At 43.7% G+C, this 11,052-nt stretch overlaps 1 protein-coding gene across 12 annotated transcripts in view; it reads left to right on the top strand.

The window, feature by feature from the left end:
• SCLT1 (sodium channel and clathrin linker 1) overlaps positions 1 to 11,052 on the top strand; it is a 104,870-nt gene that overhangs the window by 2,867 nt on the left and 90,951 nt on the right. For 11 of the 12 annotated variants that reach the window (XR_005599013.1, XR_005599014.1, XM_039539957.1 and 8 more), the window contains exons 2-4: positions 485 to 598; positions 5,610 to 5,677; positions 10,468 to 10,520. Coding sequence is in view for 10 of the 12 variants with exons in the window: in XM_039539957.1 (XP_039395891.1) it covers positions 565 to 598; positions 5,610 to 5,677; positions 10,468 to 10,520 (155 nt within the window). In the remaining 2 variants the exon portion in view is untranslated. Of the gene's footprint in view, positions 1 to 29; positions 49 to 484; positions 599 to 5,609; positions 5,678 to 10,467; positions 10,521 to 11,052 lie in introns of those variants that run through there. The other variant, XM_039539956.1, reaches the window with a different exon arrangement.

Genomic DNA, 11,052 nt, shown 5'->3' with positions numbered 1-11,052 from the left:
TCAGTCTGCCCCCAGGGTCGCCGTCTCCCGCCGCCGAACTGCCCCGGGGTTCGTACAGCTGGGAGCGGCGGTGTCCCGCGCAGGAGCCGCTGCCTTCCCGGGGTTCGCTGGGGCAGGGCGTGCGGAGCCCTAGGGCTGTCCCCCTCCCGCTTAGTGCCGGGCGGGGAGGCGGAGCTCGAGCCTGCACCGCCCCTGGTAGCAGCACGGGCACTTCCTGGGGCGCGGGGCGGGGCGTGCAGCGGCCGGGAGACACCTGGGCAGAGCGCGAGCTGCTGGTTTGGGGTTGGAGCCTGTGATTTGCCTCTGGCGCTAACTAAGGGGGGCGGGTGATTGGCTTGACCGACAAAACATTGCTGCCTGTGCTCTTCCCCCGCAGAGCGGAAGCTGTGACCCTTTGCCAGACCCGGACAAAATGAAACTCACGCGCCGAAATAGGCTGTTGTTTATAGTTAAAATGATTGGTTATTGTTTTTGTCTCTTGCAGGCTCTGCAGCATAGCTGGAAAAACAGCAGTTTACTGAAGCTCTTTATTACCAACGTTGGACTGCACGTGCAGATTAAAGTATGGCAATGGAGATCAACTTTCTAAGAGATCAAAGTAAGCTCCATGCTCCACCTAGACTTAAAATAGATTTTGGTGCACTTAAACACAGTCTTGCAATTACATTTCTCCATAACCTGAAACTGTGTTTGACTCCCTGATTATTGTTTGAGAGATGGATGCTGACTAGGAAACCTCCTCCTAGTCCCAGAGTAAACAAACACTCCCCCCACCAACCCTGTTCTGTTATACAGTAATTTTGGGAGTTACTTTCTGTAAAACTCTCTCCTAACACTTAGTTAAGAAAATAACTTTGTGTCAACAAATCTGGTTTGTCTTCAATAACAATCGTAAACAAAAATTCAGTCTCACTGTTGACTGTGGTTCGTTGATACTTTTAGCTTTCATGTGCACTGTAGGATTAGACATGTTGGAAGAGACCTACTTGGACTTCTGCTTCCTTCTGCTGTGTCTAAGATAGTGCAGAAGAGCACTCCCAGTGTGTTGCCTCTTCTCTGTCAGTATTCAGTAATGCCTTTCTCCAAGGCTATGTCTACGCTGAGAAGTTCACAGCGCTGCTGTGGGAGTGCTCTTGTGGCAGCGCTTTGATGTGTGTGCATGCTCATGTGCGGGCACTGGGAGAGAGCTCATATAATCCATCTCCACGAGAGGAATAGCTCGGAGCCTGTCCACACTAGCGCTTTGCAGCACTCAAACTTGCTGCGCTTGGGAGGGATTGAGAGATTTTTCACATTCCTGAACCAGTAAATTGGAGTGCTGTAAAATGTAAGTGTAGACAAGCCCTAATTTTGTCATATGCCGGGAATTTTCTCAGTTGTCTTTTGAGACTTATTTGTAGACTGGAAGTACTGGAGTTGAGAGCTTGGTATTTCTGTTTTTATGCAACTAGATGGTATAAAACTTGATTCTTGTGTATCCATAGAAGCCCCACATTAATCTTCTTTTTGGGACTATGAAATTAGAATATGTATGTTTTGTCCTTTTACTGGTGAGAATAGGCTTTTTTTTTTAAAGTTATTCATGAAATAGGCTTCACTACAAACTGGTATCAGCATTATTCTTTTGTAACGGATGCTCTGCATTGATAGAATTGATAAATAAAATTACTAAGGTTCTGAGGAAGCTAAACTTAAAATATACAACAAGCACTTCCAGCTCTACAGCATTTTCCTGGTGTGTCCATAGGGCTACATTCTGTAAACAGGAAGTGACCTGCTGTACTGTATAGATCAGTGATCCCCAAACTTTTCAGGGTTGTGCATACACACGCCCCACCCCACCCCCCCAGCTGGTGCCGAGAGCAGGTCCGCACCTGGGGTGAGTCTGGGGCGGGCACCTGGGCCCACAGCCAGGTGCAGAGCCGCCTCGGAGCTGGGTGGTGCTTCACGCCCCCATAGGGGCTGGCCCAGGTCCTCTGCACCCCCTGGGGGGCACACCCCACAGTTTGGGGACCTCTGGTATAGATAAATGCAATCCCAGCTGCTATTACTAGTATGTGGGGAAAACTGCTAGCAGGGAAGGAAATGAGAGCTTGCATCAAGGATGCCTGCTAGCATTTTAACAAACTGTTTAACAGAACAAGCGGAGTAATATATAATGGTTAGAATTGCCACTGATGGCACAACTTTATTTTTTAAATAAAGAAATATACTGAACAGCTGATTTGGATGACTTCAGGTGAAAAGTCACCTTTCGAATTATAAAAAGGCACCTCTGTAATGGAGAAGAAAAGCTTCTGTATCAGATCCTCTTTCCATTATTGGCGGGGAAAGGTTGTGTTTTTGAATAGTAACTTGTATGATTCATGCACCTAGCCCAATGCTTTGATTTGCCTTTTTTTTTTTTTTTATAAAGTGCCTGGTATTTATGACATTGTTGCTTTTTTTGCACTTGCATACTTGCATTATTTTCCCCATCAAAATTGAGCTCACGCTGTCTAGGCCAGCACAGACCAACTGATGTAACTTGCTTAATCTGTCTGGGGATTTCAGTCTTGCTTTTGACTTCCCAAAAGCCTTATTGTTAAGAAGTACCAGGATAGTACCTAGTGACAAAGGTAGAGTTTAACCTATATTCTCACACTACATGAGTGTAGGTTACAATTGTGAGATATTGGTTAGAGGCTTACTGTAGATCTGATATGATTCAATGTTTTTTGATTCATGGCTGAGAAGACAAGGTTTTAAAATAGTGAATGTTTATTATATTCATAGGGAGAATGCTTTAAGAATGTGCGATGTTAGATATTATTAAAATGACCTCATCGGTACCTATAGTGGGGCTCTGTTTAATAGCATTGACTTGTAGTAGGTGAGACTCACCCCAACATGCACTCATGTGGTGATCAAGAGTTGCCCTGATCCTGCAAATACTAACACGTGTGCTTAACTCTCTGCACTTCAGTAGTCCCATTGAAGTTAAGCATATGAATAAGTGTTTGCAGGCAGGGGTGGCTCTAGCAATTTCGCCGCCCCAAGCACGGCGGCACGCCGCGGGGGGCGCTCTGGCAGTCGCCGGTCCCGCGGCTCCAGTGGACCTCCCGCAGACCTGCCTGCGGAGGGTCCGATGGTCCCGCGGCTCCGGTGGAGCATCCGCAGGCATGCCTGCGGGAGGTCCACCAGAGCCGCGGGACCAGCGGACCCTCCGCAGGCACGCCTGCGGGAGGTCCACTGGAGCCACCTGCCGCCCTCCCGGCGACCGGCAGAGCGCCCCCCGCGGCATGCCACCCCAAGCACGCGCTTGGCGTGCTGGGGCCTGGAGCCGGCCCTGTTTGCAGGATCAGGGCCTACATAAGATATGGATTTCACAGATGTGCAAAAGTAAGGGAATAATTAAAAAAAAAAAAAAAAACAACTTCAGATATATGCTGAAATACCATCTTAAGCTGTTTCTTCTTCAGATGAGGCATGCGACTAAAAATTATAGAAACGTAGTAGTAGTTACGTGTCCTCTTTAGGAAGTAGATACTGTATTGAAGCAAATATCCTTAGTAATAAAGAATGATGGGGGGAGAGGTGTGACAAAAGGTGTACAGAATGATTTCTAAATATTTTTCTGGAGAACACCATAATGTATTTCATGTATATACATAAATAACTACTGAAGTGAGAGCTCTTAAAAAAACAAAAAACACTGAAGTTAGGTTGCTTTCAAGTGTGACTTTTTTTTTTCTTTTCCAAAGTTCATAATAGTGCTTATTTCTGAACTACTTCAAGTTTTTTTTCTGAATCCTTTACTGCTTTGTGCAGAAAGATTACCTTGCAAAATTTGCAGCAAATAATCTGTGATTTTGGTCTTGCAAAACAAAGTGAAAAGTTAACTGCAGTATGTTCATTATCTGCAGAAAGCATGCATGCATGACCCTTATTTAAATAAATTGGAAATTTTGAAGCAGCAATCAAGGAGTTAAGACAATCATCACTGTCTCTTATAATTTTCTTTGAATAGCTGCGTTACCATGAACATTTCCTTAGCAAGAAGCTGTATAGCTGTTTTGCTGGTTCATATTGTCATGTTTTAGGTGGGAAACATCAAGAAAAAATGAAGTATACTTTTGTTTAATTTTGGAATAATTGCCTTGTGTTAATGGAATTTTTCTCCTTAATTTCCCTTTGCTTTACTCTCTCATTCTCCTCCATGCAAAGCTGTTGTCACCCACAGCTTTGTGTTTGCCAAATGCTAGAGCTCTCACACAAGGAAGAAACCAAAACTCTTGCTTTTTGTTCACATACACATGCGCACACACAGCCGTACCAGTACTCTAATTAAGCCAATCTGGAATTCCCCATTTTCTTGACCCCAAAGTGCTGCCATGAGTTCCTGTTATATTTGGCCTTCCCCAATAAATAATGTGACCTCTTTTTTTGGATGTCATTGGTGCTCTCATTCAGCTTCTTCTAAGAAGCTGACTCAGACATGCTCCCCCGGCTTCTCAGGTATGGCATGGTATTTACCAGGTGTGTGTTTTTTACCATTCTGGGAAAAGCTAGTTAGTTCTAGTTTAAGATATTTTGTATCTTAAAATGTGGTTCATGAATGCATACTATATTACTTAGTTTTAATTGTGTGTGGTAGTAGATTTATAATTTAATTAGGGTTGTACCAATAAAGAGTAAAACTGCTGGAGGAATAATACTAATAACTATAATATTGAACATCTGAATGTCTGTATATTTAAGTATTTTCTCAAGGAAGTTGTACATATCACTCATGTTTCAGTTTGATATTATATAAACAAAAGTCAAAAACATTTTTTATGAAAATGCAGAGTTGTAGGCTTGAAGCATTAAGCAATTGTGAGCATGCTGAATTCCAGACAACCAGTCTGGGTCCATTTCACTGTGCAGCATTCTGTAGCAGAATACCAACTTGGATGTAGTGGATAGACTCCGCCTACTCTTCAGTTTTGAATGGGTATATCTAAAGTTAGAAAAGATTTATTCTGTGTTTGCTGGATACCAATGCAATTATTTTTCCCAATTTAAGCCAGTTTTTACCAGCACCCTTTCGTAAACTAGTTTTCCCCCAGGAAACTGCCAACCCCGCATCTCATCCTGTAAGGTAACAAGCCATGCCCAGATGCATTTATCCATAGGATTTTCTGTCCCAAATTTGCTAAGTCTCACTTGGGTTAATTATCTAAGGTGTAATAGGGTAGCTGCATGTGAAGGAATTCACTGATTGGACTAGCTCAGTAGCTTGATTCCTTCAGTACTATGTGTACATATATGTTGCAACCTTTCTTGTATTTGCATTATTTAGGAGCCAAACAGCTTTATAAAAATATTTTTAAAAAAACCAAGGTAATGCAAGAAATTGCATTTACTGTTTATTACAAGAAAAATTGTGTGGCCTACAAAGATGGACTTTTTTTTATAAAGAATCTGTACATTTCAAAAAATTAATACTTTCCTTAAAATGTAGGGAGACATATGCCTGCAATCCACCACATCAATGAAACTACTTTTAACTGCCCAGTTAAGCAATCGTATAATCTAGGTAAAGATTTGTACACTGACTGTTTGGCTTTTTTTTTTTTTTTTTCCAGATCATAGACTAAATGCAGCACTCAGACAGCATCAAGCAGAGAACCTTTTGAGGACTACCTCTGTGCAAGTATGTTTAATTAGGGCATGTCAACACTGAGGATATTTACATTGGTGTAAGACCTCAGTATATGTGCACTGCACAAATGTAAAATCGGTCTTTCACCAGTACAACCTAGGCTGGTTTGAAATATGTTTGGGTCATTCACCTCTGTGAATAAGTCCATTGCAAACCCTGTTGCTGATGGGTTTCCCAAACAGCATTTCAGTGAAAGTGATGGGATTGTCTTGTCAGTTTCACTGTTAAGCAATAGGTTCTGAATGGCAGCAGTGAAAACTGACAAACAGTGATTGATTGGTGGGGTTTTTTTGCTCTGAGCAGCAGAGATATTGGAGCTGTCTGCAGACTTAGGGAGATCACAGTACATCTGTTTAACCATCCGAATGTGAAAGGAGTATATTTGCAACCATAAGGGCTAAAAAGTTTTGTTTATATTTCGTGAAAGCTTAAGTTCTGCAGAAGCTGATGGTATATGCCCTGGAAAGATTCCTAGTTGCCCCAGTTCTTTTCAAGCCTTGCCTTTATAAGAAAAAATAGTTAGCCCAACTCCTAGATTTGTTTATACGTAGCATGCACACTTCTGACGTTATATACAAAGAGCTAAATTGTTAGATTAGCTATTTTTTGCCATTTTTCTGTGAATGACCTTTGTGTCTCCCTCTATCCAGAAGTGAATATAGAAATCATATGTAGTCTCACTAGCGTAGTTGATTCCTTGCTCTGTGATGTGATATTTCTGCATATGTATGCATCCCAAGACACATCTAGAGTTCCAATGATAATTTTCTTTGATTGCACGGGAATTCTAAAAATTAGTTCATTGAGCATACATACTTAAAACTCAGAGAGGTAGCCATGTTAGTCTGGTTCTGTAAAAGCAGCAAAGAATCCTGTGGCACCTTATAGACTAACAGATGTTTTGCAGCATGAGCTTTCGTGGGTGAATGCCCACTTCGTCGGATGCAAGAGTGGAAATTTCCAAGGGCAGGTAAATATAAGCAAGCAAGAAGCAAGCTAGAGATAACGAGGTTAGATCAATCAGGGAGGATGAGGCCCTGTTCTAGCAGTTGAGGTGTGAAAACCAAGAGAGGAGAAACTGGTTCTGTAGTTGGCAAGCCATTCACAGTCTTTGTTTAATCCTAAACTGATGGTGTCAAATTTGCAAATGAACTGAAGCTCAGCAGTTTCTCTTAGAAGTCTGGTCCTAAAGTTTTTTTGCTGGAGGATGGCCACCTTAAGATCTGCTATTGTGTGGCCAGGGAGGTTGAAGTGTTCTCCTACTGGTTTTTGTATATTGCCATTCCTAATATCTGATTTGTGTCCATTTATCCTTTTCCTTAGAGACTGTCCAGTGTGGCCGATGTACATAGCAGAAGGGCATTGCTGGCATATGATGGCATATATTACATTGGTGGATGTGCAGGTGAATGAACCGGTGATGGTGTGACTGATCTGGTTAGGTCCTGTGATGGTGTTGCTGGTGTAGATATGTGGGCAGAGTTGGCATCGAGGTTTGTTGCATGGATTGGTTCCTGAGCTAGAGTTACTATGGTGCGGTGTGCAGTTACTGGTGAGAATATGCTTCAGGTTGGCAGGTTGTCTGTGGGCGAGGACTGGCCTGCCACCCAAGGCCTGTGAAAGTGTGGGATCTTTGTCCAGGATGGGTTGTAGATCCCTGATGATGCGTTGGAGGGGCTTTAGCTGGGGACTGTATGTGATGGCCAGTGGAGTCCTGTTGGTTTCTTTCTTGGGTTTGTCTTGCAGTAGGAGGCTTCTGGGTACACGTCTGGCTCTGTTGATCTGTTTCCTTATTTCCTCGTGCGGGTACTGTAGTTTTGAGAATGCTTGGTGGAGATTTTCTAGGTGTTGGTCTCTGTCTGCGGGGTTAGAGCAAATACGGTTGTACCTCAGTGCTTGGCTGTAGACAATGGATCTTGTGGTGTGTCCACAAGAAATCCACTGCTATCTACATACTACACAGACCACAGTGAGGAAATTATGCCATACTCTATCAAAGAAACTGAGGAACCACCTGATCAGCATCCTATACAGCAAACAGGAAAACATCAAAAAAGAGCTCTCCAACCTGGAGACTCTCATCTATAACCAAACTTCCATACAAACGGACTTCGCTAAAATAAGACAGGAGATCTACATTACTCACTTCACCTCTCTACAAAGGAAAAAGGACTGTAAGCTGTCTAAACTCCTACCTGCCACATGGGGCCACAACCGTGGTACCCCTAACCCACCCAGCAATATCGTCAATCTATCCAACCACACACTCAGCCCAGAAGAACAGTCTGTCCTATCTCGGGGACTCTCCTTCTGCCCTGCCACCCCCACCAACGTGATACAGTTCTGCGGCGATCTGGAAGCCTACTTTCGCCGTCTCCAACTCAAAGAATACTTTCAGGACAACACTGAACAGGGCACTGATACACAGTTACCCTCCCACCAACAGCACAAGAAGAACTCCACATGGACTCCTCCTGAGGGTCGAAATGACAGTCTGGACCTATACATTGATTGCTTCCGCCAACGTGCACAGGCAGAAATTGTGGAAAAACAACATTGCTTGCCTCACAACCTAAGTTGTGCAGAACGCAATGCCATCCACAGCCTCAGAAACCATCCTGACATTATAATCAAAGAGGCTGATAAAGGAGGTGCTGTTGTCGTCATGAACAGGTCTGACTACCAAAAGTAGGCCGCCAGACAACTCTCCAATACCAAATTTTACAGGCTACTTCCCTCAGATCCCACTGAGGAATACACTAAGAAACTGCACCATCTACTCGGGAAACTCCCTACACTAACACCAGAACAAATCAACATACCCTTAGAGCCCCGACCAGGGTTATTCTGTCTACTACCCAAGATCCACAAACCCGGAAATCCTGGACACCCCATCATCTCGGGCATTGGAACTCTCACTGAAGGACTGTCTGGATGTGTGGACTCTGCTCAGACCCTACGCCACCAGCACTCCCAGCTATCTCCGTGACACTACTGATTTCCTGAGGAAACTACAATGCATTGGTGACCTTCCAGAAAACACCACCCTAGCCACCATGGATGTAGAGGCTCTCTACACAGACATCCCACACATTGATGGAATACAAGCTGTCAGGAACAGTATCCCTGATGATGCCACAGCACAACTGGTTGTTGAGCTCTGTGCCTTTATCCTCACACGCAACTATTTCAAATTTGATGACAATATATATCTCTAGATCAGTGGCACCGCTATGGGCACCCGCATGGCCCCACAATATGCCAGTATTTTTATGGCCGACCTGGAACAACGCTTCCTCAGCTCCCGTCCACTCACACCCCTTCTCTACCTACGCTACATTGATGACATCTTCATCATCTGGACCCATGGGAAGGAGACTCTGGAAAAATTGCACCACGATTTCAACAGCTTCCACCCCTCCATCAACCTCAGCCTGGACCAATCTACACGGGAGGTCCACTTCCTAGACACCACGGTGCTAATAAGTGATGGTCACATTAACACCACCCTATACCGAAAACCTACCGACTGCTATGCCTACCTTCATGCCTCCAGCTTCCATCCCGGACACACCACAAGAGCCATTGTCTACAGCCAAGCACTGAGGTACAACCGTATTTGCTCTAACCCCGCAGACAGAGACCAACACCTAGAAAATCTCCACCAAGCATTCTCAAAACTACAGTACCCGCACGAGGAAATAAGGAAACAGATCAACAGAGCCAGACGTGTACCCAGAAGCCTCCTACTCCAAGACAAACTCAAGAAAGAAACCAACAGGACTCCACTGGCCATCACATACAGTCCCCAGCTAAAGCCCCTCCAACGCATCATCAGGGATCTACAACCCATCCTGGACAAAGATCCCACACTTTCACAGGCCTTGGGTGGCAGGCCAGTCCTCGCCCACAGACAACCTGCCAACCTGAAGCATATTCTCACCAGTAACTGCACACCGCACCATAGTAACTGTAGCTCAGGAACCAATCCATGCAACAAACCTCGATGCCAACTCTGCCCACATATCTACACCAGCAACACCATCACAGGACCTAACCAGATCAGCCACACCATCACCGGTTCATTCACCTGCACATCCACCAATGTAATATATGCCATCATATGCCAGCAATGCCCTTCTGCTATGTACATCGGCCACACTGGACAGTCTCTAAGGAAAAGGATAAATGGACACAAATCAGATATTAGGAATGGCAATATACAAAAACCAGTAGGAGAACACTTCAACCTCCCTGGCCACACAATAGCAGATCTTAAGGTGGCCATCCTCCAGCAAAAAAACTTTAGGACCAGACTTCTAAGAGAAACTGCTGAGCTTCAGTTCATTTGCAAATTTGACACCATCAGTTTAGGATTAAACAAAGACTGTGAATGGCTTGCCAACTACAGAACCAGTTTCTCCTCCCTTGGTTTTCACACCTCAACTGCTAGAACAGGGCCTCATCCTCCCTGATTGATCTAACCTCGTTATCTCTAGCTTGCTTCTTGCTTGCTTATATTTACCTGCCCTTGGAAATTTCCACTCTTGCATCCGACGAAGTGGGCATTCACCCACGAAAGCTCATGCTGCAAAACGTCTGTTAGTCTATAAGGTGCCACAGGATTCTTTGCTGCTTATACTTAAAACTGAACATGTGGGATATGATTTAAGTTTTGAGTATAAATGGAGTAGAATCAAGTTCTTCATAGATCTGAGCTCTGAAATCAAGTTTAAGAACTTCTAGTTTTGTGCATTAATGTGCAAACTACTCTGTTACAGAAAAATGTCGTAAGGGGTGATGACACAGAGGAACCGTGGCTGACTGACCAAAGGTAATCTTATTTTAAAATTATCATGTACACTAATAGTAGAACATGGCCATTTTCAGCAGGTAATTTAGTTGTTTTATAAATGTCTCATCACGAAAGTGTAAATAAAAATGAATTTAGGAGGTATGATTATATGCTGGATTAAGTACCTTTAGCAATCTTCCTCTTCTTTATATATTTAAAAACAAAACAAAGAATCCAATTACCTAGCCTTGGGAGGAAGGAAATTGGAAGCTGGACATGGGTGAGAGACTATTTCCTCTGTGTCAGAATTATAGAAATGTAGGGCTGGAAGAGACTTCATTAGGTCATCTAGTCCAGTCCCCTACAATGAGGCATGACTACTTTATCTAGATCAGCCCTGTCAGGTGTTTGTCTCACATGTTCTTAAAAACAATCTCCAATAATTGAGATTCCATAACCTCTCACGTAGTTTGTTCTAGTGCTTGACTATAATTACAGTTAGGTTAGACACTAGGAAAAACTTCTTAAGTCCCCCTTGATTTGCTGAACAGTTTTGACTAATGAAAGTGTT

Source organism: Mauremys reevesii, linkage group 5 (genome assembly GCF_016161935.1).
Source record: "Mauremys reevesii isolate NIE-2019 linkage group 5, ASM1616193v1, whole genome shotgun sequence".
Taxonomy (NCBI): Eukaryota; Metazoa; Chordata; order Testudines; family Geoemydidae; genus Mauremys; species Mauremys reevesii.
This window is presented reverse-complemented; position numbering and strand designations above follow the sequence as displayed.